The sequence below is a fragment of the Pezoporus occidentalis genome, unplaced genomic scaffold (genome assembly GCF_034315485.1).
Source record: "Pezoporus occidentalis ecotype Australia unplaced genomic scaffold, CSIRO_AGI_Poc_V1 ctg64, whole genome shotgun sequence".
In the NCBI taxonomy this organism is placed as follows: domain Eukaryota; kingdom Metazoa; phylum Chordata; class Aves; order Psittaciformes; family Psittacidae; genus Pezoporus; species Pezoporus occidentalis.
The window spans coordinates 3,388,622-3,401,149 of record NW_026915987.1 but is presented as its reverse complement, the minus strand read 5'-3'; the positions used below and the strand labels follow the sequence as shown (position 1 = coordinate 3,401,149).

The window sequence follows — 12,528 nt, the reverse complement described above, 5'->3', positions numbered from 1 at the left end:
GTTGGAGCTGAATGAGCTTTAAGATCCCTTCCAACACAAACCAGGCTGGGATTCTATTATTCTATACCCACCTAGTTATGCCTTACAAGCTGCCATGCACACCATAGCCGTGGTCTGGGTGATGGACTAACGCTGTGGCATCACCGGTCATGTCACAAGAAGGGCTCCCGTGCCTGTGTGAAGCACACAGTGCCTGCCCCGCCGTGCTGCAGCCATGCCACAGCATGCGTGGCTGGAGCCCAGCGCCTTTGTTCAGCTCCTGGCACAGGAATCCTTTTCACTCACGTTGTGACCTTGGGTGAGCAACTTTTACCATGCTTAAAGTCAACTTTTTTTTGCAAACAAGGTGCACAAACCCCTTTGTATCAGGAGAGAGGAGCCTGGCGAAGGGTTTTATTCACCCTGAGCTGTTGCACATGCGGTGTCCCTCTGGGGTAGCTCCAGCAGTGCATGAAGCCCTGAGTCTTTGGCCACTTTCCATGGGGAAAGGGTGCTTAGTAATATCATAGAATCCCAGCCTGGTTTGGGTTGGAAGGGACCCAAAAGCTCACCCAGCTCCAACCCCTGCCACGGGCAGGGACACCTTCCACTAGAGCAGCTTGCTCCAAGCCCCTGTGTCCAACCTGGCCTTGAACACTGCCAGGGATGGGGCAGCCACAGCTTCTCTGGGCACCCTGTGCCAGCGCCTCAGCACCCTCACAGGGAAGAGCTTCTGCCTTACATCCAACCTCAGCTTCCCCTGTTCCAGTTTGAACCCATCACCCCTTGTCCTATCGCTACAGTCCCTGATGAAGAGCCCCTCTCCAGTTTGTTGGGTCAGAGCTAAACAGGGACTGATGGAAGCTGCTTCAGGCTGGCGTTACAACACCAGAGACTGGAGAAAATCAGTGCATGTAGCCTGGCAAAACAAAAGCGAAGGGCAGCGCAAGGCGAGACGTGCGTGGGGTACAAGGAGATGAGCTGCTGGAGCCCATGGAACGAGGTTTGTATTGCCTGTGACTACACACAGGCTGGAAACGAGGTAGCTTGCAGCACCAGGGGAGGCAGTGCCCGGCAGGAGCCCTGTGCGCTAGGCACCCCAACTCCTCTGGTGCTCTGTGAAGGGTTTGGCATCGCAGCACCCACCCTAAGGCAGCATGGAGGGGTCATGTCTCCCGCATGCCCGCGCTGGTGTCGCTGCAGGGCCACGGCAGGACGGATGTGTGTGTGTGTGTGTGGGGCCGGGTCCGGGCTGGGTGTGCTCTGCAGATAAACAGCCCTTCCTTCCACACGTGCTCCTGCTGCCTGTGCTCGCAGCGGGGCCTTCCCCGGCGCTGCCTTCCTGCGGGTTTTGCAGGTGTGGTTTATTCCATGATGTAGAGCGGGGCGGGGGAGCCCGCTGCTCACCCCCGCCTGGCTCAGACACCTTCACCCCACTGATCCATGGGGAGCGTGGGGCCGTCGCTCACCCCTCAGCCCCAGGACGCGGCGGGTCGCCTGTATTTGCTTCTCACCGGGCACTTAAAGCGATTGGGGTTATAAAAATAGGAGGGAGAGAGGTGACAGCTGGGCCAGGGAATTACAGGGGGCAGATCGGATTAGAGGGAGCAGGGATCACCAGGAGAAAATATGGCCCCATGCTGGGACAGCCAGCGCCTCCCCTCACACCCCAGACCCACAACCGGCGCCTTCCCTCACACCCCAGACCCACAACCGGCGCCTTCCCTCACACCCCAGACCCACAGCCGGCCCCACAACCGGCGCCTTCCCTCACACCCCACACACACTACCGCCCCCTTCCCTCACAGCCCGCCCCTCACAAACCGCCCCGTCCCTGCGGGCCCGCCCCGGCTCGGCCGCGCTGTGGGGCTGGGGCGGGAAGGGGCGGGGCGGGGCGGGAAGGGGGCGGCCCGGCGGGGCAGGGCCATCGCGGGTCGGCGCGGCGGAGGGCGCAGGTACCGCTGCCGGCGGAGCGCGCAGGGCCGGTCGGCGGGGGCCGGCGGGGCCATGGGGAAGGTGCAGCTCTTCGAGATCCGCCTGGGCGACAGCCGCGTCGTGTACGGCCCCGGCGAGCCGCTGGCGGGCACCGTCACCGTGCGGCTCTCGGGCTCGCTGCAGTACCGAGGTGAGCCCGCGGCCTGCCCGCCGCTCCCCTCATGGGGTGTCCCCGGGGCCTGCCCTCACCCGTGGGGCTGGTGGCGGGGCGGGGGGGGCGCGGAGGAGCCGGTTCTCCGGCGCTGGGGAGCGGGCGCTGCGGGCAGGGGAGCGGCGGCAGCAGCAACCTGCTGAATTATTTCCTCCTCCGCTTCCTCGTACTTTCTGCTCCCATCCCATAAGCAAGCAGCCCCACACCCCCTAAAACCCCAGCAAACCCTGGCGGTGCACGCTCGTTTCACAGCACCCGGCGGTGCCCCGGTTAGTGGCACCGGGAGGCGGCCGGAGGAGCCGCGCTCCGTGTCCAGCCTCCCCCGGCGCCCTGCGGCCTCCCTGGGCTGCGGCATCGCGGTGCCAGCGGTCCCTCAACAGCGGGCCCCTGCGCTGGAGTGTGTGATCTGTATGGCAGGGCCATGGGGGGAGCTAGGGGGTGATACCCCAGCGGGGAGGGTGCCCTGTGCCATGCCCCAGCAGGAAGGATGCCCGCCCGTTTGCAACCACAGTCCGAGGCGAGCGTCCGTTCTATTCCATCTGGAATGAACTTGGGCGTTTTGAGTTGTGGAAGCACCGGTTTGGAGGCGTCCAGGCTGTGCCTGTGGTCCTGTGCGTGTTGGGGAGAGGGTGCCCGCGGTGGGGCAGGCAGCAGCAGCAGCCACCACTGAGCTCATGGTGAAGGAGGTATCGGGGTTGCTCCAGGTGAGCCCCGGGCCCCCATGGGGACTGCTGCGGTCCCTCGGGGCAGAGGGACAGGGATGGGCTGGGGGGATGATGAGCAGCTGGTTCAGACCTTCCAAACCAGGAACTTTGCTCCCCCAGCCCGGAGAAGTCATTTGCATTACAAGTTAGTTGTTGTGCTCAGTGCTGTGGAAATGCAGGCTGCTGTTTTCCCTGAGGTTGTCTTGGCTCTGCCTTTGTAACAAATTATTATGGGGAAGAAAGACCAAAGAATGCGAAATGCAAAGTCTCTCTTGAACAGAGACGCCAGCCTGGATGGTGGTGCCTATGCTTGTCTATGTCTTGCTTTTGTGAGCACCATTCCCAGTTGTCTGCGAGGGCTTTTTGGAAGCTTCCCGAGGAAAACAGTATCCTGGACAAGTGCAGACTTGCAGCCTGTTCAACTCCTGTTGGAGCAAAACAGTTGCATGTTTCGGAGGGTACTCCCAAACATGCTTCTTCCAGCAAAGATGTTAACAGAGCGTGGCTGACTTCCATCCTCAGCCCATCCCGTTCACTTCCACGCCTGTTCCTGAAGACGCCTCTTGGGCAAGGCGAGTGTTTGGTTTCCGAGGGCTCGGTTATGCTGGCCATGGTTCCCCCTTGCTGTTGCCTCTACGACTCCCATGTTGGAGAGGAACTGCACGTTCTCCTTCACACCAGATCTCCTTTGCTTCCTGGTGTGCTGCAGCTGGTTGTGGTGGGGCAGGAGGAATGTGTCTCTTTGTTCCAGACCGTCTTTCTGCTTCCTCATTGCTTTGACCCTGTGAAACGTTGGGGCCCAGTGTAAGGATTGGTCCTGAAGCCAGGAGGGGGTTTGCTGTTGGTGTTTGATCTTGGTAAGAGGCAGGAGCAGCTGAGCAAGGCTCTAGGAGTGCTGGCAGAAGCATCCAGCTGGAATGCGAGGTGGGCCATGTGTAGCTCTTCCTTTTGCTTCTGTGCAGAGGTGACCTGAGCTGCTGTTTTGGGCTGAGATCCCTGTACATTGGTTCACCAGCTGGGGTGGAAACTTCCTGTAACTTATAAGTGAATCTACCCAAATAAGTCACGTTGGGCTGGGACACCAGCATCTGCAGAGCTCTTTGCTCTTTGCTACCTCTCCTCCCTGCTGCTCTGTACCTTAGTCTCTGGTGTTTAATCCCTCCACACTGGGGCTGGGGATCTCCCAGATGGGCATCCTCTTCCTTCTGGCTGAAGGAAATGCCTCACCCTCAGAGGAGGAGGAGTCTCATGTAGCTGCTGAAACATCCTTCTTGGTGTGACAGCAGGCAGCTACCTGCTGGCAAGAGGTCTTAAAAGGGCTGCTCAGTCCTGTTGAGAGCTCCATGGGCTCAGCAGCAAAGGAATCAGACAACCCTGGCGTGCTGTGGCTTTCTGGTGGAGTGTGGGGAGAGGTGGGTGGCATCCCCTTATCTGGTATGTACACCTACACCTTCTGTGATCAGCTATCACTTCTCAGACTAGGAAACGGCTCCCAGGAGGAGACACCAAGTCCTCCCCCATTGCAGGTCTGGTCCCCAGCACTGAGGCTTGGTGCTTTCCATTGCCTGAGCTGGACCAGCCCGTGTGGTGGCTTCTCTCAGCATTGTGGCTTTCTGAGATCACAGATGCAAACAAGTCTGTAGACGAGCGCTTCGCACGGTAACTCCTTTGATGGCTCTTGAAAATTGCACCTTCTGAAAGGCAGACACTACAAACAAAGCTCTGTTCTGCCTGGCTAAACACGCTGGAAATCTTGGGTCATAGGAAAACCTCACTGGAGACGCACCTTTCGGGATCGCAAGCGCTCCCACCTACGCCAGCTTCCGTGCCAGCCCTGCTGACTAGCAGGAAAGGCTGCTCAGGAGCACACCTTCTGCAGCAGCGTCACAAATGGCCTGTGGTGGCCCAGCAGACCTTCTGGGGAGGCACACTTGGCTGTGCCAGGGTGCAGGTCCTTCCCGGAGAACTTGTGAGCCTCAGGGGAGGGCGCTAATGGGAAGGCAGAATTCCTCATGTTGTGTGTGCCTGGCTCGCTGGGTAAATCGTCAAACACGGGTGCACAAAGAATAATTAATCCAAACAGGAAGCTGGCACTGGGACAGCTGGAGATGGAGGTGATTTGGGGGGAGGAGGGAGAGAAGTGTGCTCGGAGCAGGGCTGGCAGCCCTGGCCGCTGGCGGGAGTGTGCTGGAACAAAGGCTTGAGCTGCTTGGGGGTGCTGGAGCACTTTCCTCCCAGCTCTGTGGCTTCCAGGGCCAGTGCAGATTATTCCAGCCCCGCTGCCAGGCTCTCGTGTCCGGAAGTGCAATGGTAAAGCACCAGCCCTCTCCTGTGTCGCTGGTAAAAGAAACGGCAAGTGCCTTCCGGAGCAGGTTTCAGCACTTTGCTGTTCTCTGGTATTTAGCTGTTCAAGTTTATGCCACGATGACTTTGAAAATCACTCCCTTGACCTACAAAGCTCCCGACACAAGTACTGATGTCTGTTTGTGCTCTAGAAGTACCCGGGTACCACATTCCCTCTGCAGAGCAGAGTGCCGCTGAATCCTGATTGCCTTCTTTCATCTTCAATGTAGTAAACATCCTCACTTCTCACGTGGAGAACTGAGCTGGTGGTGAGAAGGGGGTTGAAAAGCAGGTGACTCAAATCCTGAGGCATGAGCCCAAAGTAAAAGATGACCTCTGTTTCCCTAGAAGGGCAGCAGGGAGAAGTTTGGGGTTGGTTCACATGCACGGTGGGTCTGATGTGTGAGTAACCTGTGCCCTTCCTGAGGGGAAGAGGTGACACAAAAGGACTTTGTTGGTCGCGATCCTCTCTGCCACTTGATACAGAGGAAAACGTTGTTCCAGCAGAAGGGCTGTGGCTTGGGCTGCTTGGGAAAGCGATGGTGAAAGGATGGATTCAGTCTCTGTTAGCAGGCTGAAGCTTGCTCTATCCCAGGTCGGAAGTCTGCCTTCTGTAAAGGTGGGTTTGACATTGCTGTGCTCATCTGGACATCACTGGGGCAGGAGGGACCCCACAGCTGGTCTCTGCTCTGGGTGCTGCGTGGCAAGGGAGCGGTGCCTGCAGTGCAGAGCTGATCAGGGCCCAAAGGGTTCAGAAGGCAGGAGCAGATCCAAAGCTGTCCCTGTCCTTGGGAATGCTGGCAGTGCCTGGTGGGGTCCTCCAGCCGTCTGGCATTCCCTGGCAGCGGTGGGTGCTGGGATGAGGCTGGTGCTGATGCACAGGAATGCTCATGTATTCTGCAGCATCTCCCCGGCAGGCTGGATGGCTCCTGCTGCCGGGGAAGTGGATTAACTTTCTTTTCTCATTGTCTGGAGTGAGACAGCAGGGAGCTGTGTGGCCAAGTCTGTCTGAGGCTGGGGAACAAAAGAGGGATTTCTGCTCTCCTGGCTGGCTTGCTGCTAGAGCTCCAAGTCCTCTGGAGTCAATAACTAATCACGAGATTGTTGTGTCTCCTGTCTTTGCAGTGTGTGCCTCTCTCTGCTGCTCCCCCACTTGTACACCACTTGTGCTCATCCAGAAACCTCGTTTGCTGCTTTCTGTGGCCAGGAGACATGCCGCGGCCTCACATCTCTTGTTAACACAATGGGAGAACAAGTGGAGCAGAGTTCTGTCTGTCTGATTTGCTTCCAAGTGTGACAAATGGGGTGTGAGTGCTTATCCCTTCCCCGGAGCAGCGCAGAGCTGTCGGAGACGTAGGTTGTCTTTCAGGGCTGGAGTCAGGTAGGCAGCAGGGAGGCTCCTTGGCTGGGAGGATGAAGTCTGTGTGTTCCCATCCCTCCCCTCTGGAGGCAAGTCCCCATCCCTAGCATGGCCCCACAGGCAGGGCTGGGTGAGCTGGAGCAGCCAGGGAAGGTGATGGTTGGGGCAGCCCCTCTGCCAAGGGTGGTGTGGGTGCATGGATGGGCATGTTCTGCTCTGGTGTGTCAGGGAATGCCTATTGCTGAAAGTCATTCTTGGGAAAGAGGAGGAAGTACATCTTAAAGGACATGTAGCTGTCACTTGACTTGGTGAAGTCTTGGCCAGGAAGAGTACAATGGACATGGAGATTGTCCTCTGCTGTCTGGAGAAGAGAATGCTCAGGCTCTTCCAAGAGAAGGAGGTCAGTGGGTGAGTTGGGTTGTGCTGCAAGGCTGCTATGGGCAGCCTCTCTAGGAAGGTGCTCTGCCTGGCATTGGGGCAGGTCTTTCCTCCTCCTGCTCAGGGCAGCTGCTCCTGGGTCAGCCTGGCAAGCGCACCAGGGGCTGGGGTTTAGTTTGGTGCCTCTTTTCTTGAGGGCTGATTGCCCAGATAACCAATGTACAGCCTTTAGGCTACTGTTGTGACCTCTGAAGTCTGGCAATAGGGATTGCTGCGGAAGTTAATTACCTCTTTGTGCTGCTCTTAAAACCTGTCACTCTTCAAATCTCTTGTGTAGAAGAGCAGACTGCTTAGGAGAGGAGAAAATGAGAAAGGACCAGAGTGCTGCCAGTCAGCAGGATTTTTCCCTTATGCACAGTTGTTCCTGTGTGTGCTCTGAGTCCCTGGGTCATGTCCAGGATCTGATACAGGAGGTGAAATGGCTTCAGACCACAGAGATGGGCAGGCTTCTGTCTCCTCGTGATGGCTTTTGAACAGCAACTCTACAAGCCCAAATGCCTCCTGATGGCCAGTTAAAATGAGCTGATGGGGTGCCAGTGTCAAGTGAAGAGCATATGGGGTGTCCTGAGGTGAGAGTGGATGCTGCTTTTGACCCCCTTGGCGAAATGAGGGTGTCAGGCTGAGTGCCAGCCTGGGATTGTTTGGAGACCTAGTTTGAAAACACCCTGACCTCTGAGCACCTTATTGATTAAAAACCAGATCTTACCAGATATCTGCAGCAAAAAGGCTGTTTCCAAGAAGCATGAATCATTTCTGGAACACTAATGCTTGGAACTTCCAATCCTTTGTTCTTGCTGAGGAGCTGTGCTCTCGGTCGTTCCGGCTCCAGCAGCTCTGGCCAGAGGTAACAGCTTGCTGTCCATCCCTCCTGAGCTGAATCCCAAATGCTTCCTGCAGTAAGACTTGAATGAAATTGGCTCGGAAGGCAACATTCCAGGAAGGAAAGCTCAGTGTGTGGGTATCGGGTGGTGCTGCTTTGATGGGGAGTGTCGACATGGGACTGAATATCAGGTCCAGGGGTTTAGGTCTTGGTCCCAAATGCTTCATTTTCTCTCTGCTCCGACCTTTGCAGGTGTCCAGCCTGACCATGAAGAACGTCTGGTAGTACTCCTAGCATAGCAGGGATTCATCTGTCTGCTGCTCTGGTAATAACAAGAACATAAGTTGTCTTTCCAAACTGATGATCTTGCTATAAATAGAGAATCCAGCTGCTTGTATTGAATGGCATCAGAGAAAATCATAGGAGCAGCTCTAATGCAGAATGAAGTGGATTCTAGCTGCTTTCTTTGAGGATGCTGGGGCAGAGGGGTTTCTTGACAACTGATGTGTGAAAGCAACGCTTGAGAGCTCGATGTGGCATGTGACGTGTTCAGTGGAGAGCAAGGGAGGGGATGTGGCTGGGTTCTCCCATTGTGCTGTGCCACACTGCACCTCCTGCCTCTCCGCTGGAGAAGCTGGTATGCAGACTAGAAAAAAGTCACTAAATGCAGGGTGGTTTTACTGCTTGTAAATAAGGCTCCTAAGGAAAAGACATTTGAAACCTCACCTGCTAGGAGGGGTGAGCTGGCTCTGGGCTCGTGTTGGGGGCTGCAGCAGCATTAAATCATTTGGAGGTGTCTCAGCAAATTCTAGCTGCTGACTTGCGAGTTCAGCGCCGGGATTAGAGCAGCAGGGTGATGGGCCTCAGTGCAGCTATGCACAGTTGCTTGTCCCCTGTGCTCTTGTGTCCTCCCCTCATATGCAGGCTCTGACTCCTCACATCAGGACTGTTGTTTCCAGAGCACTCAGCCTGCTGCTTTAGTCCTTGGTGCCTTGGAGGCGGAGGCTTGCTCAGGGTGCCTGGTTATGGCAGTACTGTGTGTGCCCCAGACGCATGTGGTGGGGGGTGTCCAGCCTGTAACAGGCCTTTTCCTGGTCAGTTGGGTGCTGAGCTGACTTGGTGAGTGCTCAAGGCCAGGTTGGTCAGGCTTGGAGCAAGCTGCTCTAGTGGAAGGTGTCCCTGCCTGTGGCAGGAGTTGGAACTGGATGAGCTTTAAGGTCCCTTCCAACCCAGCCCATTCTATGAGTGCCTTGTGATTCCTCTCTGAGGACAAGCAGTGGGTGCTGGGGGGCTCATGCCCAGGAGGGGCTGGAGGAGCATCACCCCCTTTCCTGAGCATCTGCAGAGCTGGCTGTTGCTGAGGAGACCAGGAGCGCTGTGTTGTGGGTGGCAGTGAGGATCTGCCAACGTGAGCATCGGCCAACAGGACTTGTCCAAACCTTAACTCCCAGACAAGTGTATCCGAGAGTCCCAGGAGAAAAGGAGCCTGACTCAGTCCCGCAGCAGTGTCTGGCCCACAGGAGCCTGGGTATTACAGTAAGCCTGTTAAGCATGAATTTCCAGAACTCTTTGAAGCCTTTATTTCGAGAGAGCCTGAAAAGGGAGTAGGCTCTGGTGAATCAACCTCTTTGTGGTTAAGCAGAGAAACCTGATCAGTCGCTGTTTATCTGCCTGCACTAGGGGTGATGCTCCTGCAGAGGGGCTGTCGGGGGGGGCAGAGCCCGCTGAACCTGCTCCGGTGTGCGGGAGCGGAGCTGGTGGAGGTGGCAAGCAGCGCAGAGGTGTGTTCCCAGCACAGCAGGGAGCTCAGCCTGCCCCTCCATCATGGCTTGTTGTGCCAGCGAGCTGGGAGGAGGCTCTGCACTTGCTGGCGAAGAACAATCCAGTTTGTTAATAGGTTTAAAGGGGCAGTTTGTTGCAGCGTGGACTGGTCTTGCAGCACCCAGTGACCTGCAGCACTGTGTGGTCGGCTGCGGTGGGGTTTCTTGCCCAGTTCTTTTTTAACCACCCAAGTGTACTGGAATATCTCCACTGCTGTGGCCTGAAGTATTGCTAAGTGCAGGGTGGAAACCTAGTTTGGTATGGGCAAGCTATAAAAAACGAGGTTCCCCTGCTGTCTGAGTGCTGCTGAAGGGTGGCTGTGGTCCCTGGCTGGCTGCGGTGCCGAGTCCTGGCAGGTCCTGGTGTCTGTCAGCATTCCTGTGTGCCGGGGCGAGTGGCTGGCTCTGCTCCGCTTGCCTGGCTGCTTTATGGGCATCTGGACTTGCATTCCCCTCCCACAGGGCTCTTCTAGGAACCAAACACTGCAGATGATATTGAGTGCTTATGTATGCAGCCTTATGCTGTTTTGAAGAGAATAACTTGCTTAAATTCGGGTTGTCCAAGGCTGACAAGTGAGTTTAAGTTGCCCAGGTCCCCTAAGAAGGGTGGCAGGAAATTAGGATCTGTCTTAAGAGGTTGTGAGTAAAACTCTCCTGGACCTCACTGAGATCCTAAATACGAGATGTTTCTGTACCAAGCTGGCAGCATCTGCTGCTTTGCACTTGAGAGCACTGGGAGCTGAGAGCTTCTGGGGCCAGTGTGGGACTCTTGCTGCAAGCTCTGATGGGAGCTCGGTCCCATCTGTACTGGGGAGTAACTGGCAGAGGCGGATCTCACACTCACTAGGAATATCTCTGTGCCAGCCACCCACCTCAGCTGCACTGCCAGCACTCAGCCTCCTCTCCTGATATCCATCCCTCGGTGTCACAGGAGAAAACATAGAATCCCAGACTGGTTTTTGCTGGAAGGGACCTTAAAGCTCCTCCAGCTCCAACCCCTGCCACAGGCAGGGACACCTTCCACTAGAGCAGCTTGCTCCAAGCCCTGTGTCCAACCTGGCCTTGAACTCTGCCAGGGATGGGGCAGCCACAGCTTCTCTGGGCACCCTGTGCCAGCACCTCAGCACCCTCACAGGGAAGAGCTTCTGCCTAAGAGCTCATCTCAGTCTCCCCTCTGGCAGGTTAAAGCCATTCCCCTTGGCCTGTCCCTACAGGCCCTTGTCCCAAGCCCCTCTCCAGCTTTCCTGCAGCCCCTTTAGGCACTGGAGCTGCTCTAAGGTCTCCCCTTGAGCCTTCTCCAGGCTGAACCAGCCCAAGATCCATCTGGAGCTAAAAAACCCCACAAACCCAGCCAAACTCACCTTTTTTTTTTGTAAAAGGCAGTTCTGGAGAAAGGGGATGGTGCTGGGGCAGCCCTTTTGGAGCATGTTTGGTGAGCAGAGAGGGGGTTGTGGCATCAGCAGCATGGTGGGGACTGGGTTGGGTGCAGCCCATCGCGATGCCCTGCATGTGGATGCTGCCTCCTTCCTTGCCTGTTGCTAAGGAGCTGCGGTTGCCTTTGGCAGCAGGAGTGGCAGATCCAAGGCTTTGTGGCGTGTGGCTGCCCCCCTCCCACGGCCCCTGTGGCCTTGTTCACTGGTGGGTTTTGCCCCTGCAGCCTGACACCTGCAGAGCCGGGCTTGTTAAAGACGCTCAGCCCGGGTTTTCATCGCACATGTTTGAGGTGACCCCTGCCTCCGAGGGCAGCCACTGTTCTATCAGCACACTGCGATGAAACACCGGGCTGCTATAAATAAACCTGCCAGCTCTACAGGGGAGAGAAGCTTTCGGTTTAAACAGGACGTTGCTCCGAAGAGGAGCCCAAGAGCCTGCTTGCTTCCCCTGGGATGTGTGTTGACCCCTGCTTTTGGGGAGAAAATGGAAAATGTAGGTTAACTTGTTAGGCTCAGCTCGATGGAAGAAAGTGGTTGCAGAGGGGCAGGACCAACCTGCCTGGGGATGGACTCGGAGGCAATTTGCTGCTCTGCTTTTGTTCAGACTTCAGCATCTGCTAGAACATCCTCCCTGTGTCGATCCTGCCTACATGGACATGCCCTCCCCATGCTGGTGTGGGCTCTGGCTAAAATAACTCATGTGCAGACAAAATAATGGCTGTGGGTCACTGTCCCTGTGGCAGAGCTGGCACTGCCTTGTTGCTACAGGCTGTGTCCAGCCTTCCCCCAGTGTGAGGCTGTGTTGGGTGGGTCTGGGCTTCCTGTAGGTTGTGTGGGGCTGGGTCCCCCTGCCTTAGCCTGGCAGCAGCAAATACAGCCCTGTCCTGTAGCCAGGGAGAACAGGCACTGGTGGTGCTTAGGATGGGTGCTGCTGGGCTTGGGCTTGCTTTGCTGGAAGGTCAGGGCTAGGAAGGGACTGGCTCTTCCATGGTGTGAGTGATTCTTCTTGCAGGGTGCAGGGGGCCAGTGCAAACCTCGGGAAGGAATGGCTGAGCATCTCTTGCTCCTGGACACTAAATGGTGCTAAAGCTTGTGCACTGCAGAGGGGTGGTCCTGAGCCCCAGCTGGGCTTGTGCATGGCAGCAGCATTGCCCATGGGCAGCAGCACAGGGGCACAGACCGGTCAAACCGTAGCAGTGTTTCAGTGGTGGTTCACTGGAGCCTCTGAGCAGAGCTGCATTGGGGTGACTTTGTGTGATGGACTGGGGGAGGTGGGATGTCCCCTCTGGGTCACAGGGAGCAGCAGGCAAGTCCTGGTGTGCTGGAGGCTGCTGCTGGGCTGGGAGATGTGCTCAGTGTGTGTCAGGTCCAGGCAAGTCACCTCCGGGGGGCCTGGCTGCAGGCTTGGGTTTGACTTGAGCTGGAAAGCGTGAACTACTCTCGACAACTCCTTGCCTTCCACACTAGAGGCCGGGAGCCCTCCCT

The 12,528-nt window shown here is 56.7% G+C and overlaps 1 protein-coding gene across 2 annotated transcripts in view; it reads left to right on the top strand.

The window, feature by feature from the left end:
• Positions 1-1,884: 1,884 nt before the first annotated feature.
• ARRDC1 (arrestin domain containing 1) overlaps positions 1,885-12,528 on the top strand; it is a 36,781-nt gene continuing 26,137 nt past the window's right edge. For both annotated transcript variants that reach the window (XR_009968852.1, XM_062640344.1), the window contains exon 1: positions 1,885-2,104. Coding sequence is in view for 1 of the 2 variants with exons in the window: in XM_062640344.1 (XP_062496328.1) it covers positions 1,987-2,104 (118 nt within the window). In the remaining variant the exon portion in view is untranslated. The remainder of the gene's footprint in view (positions 2,105-12,528) is intronic.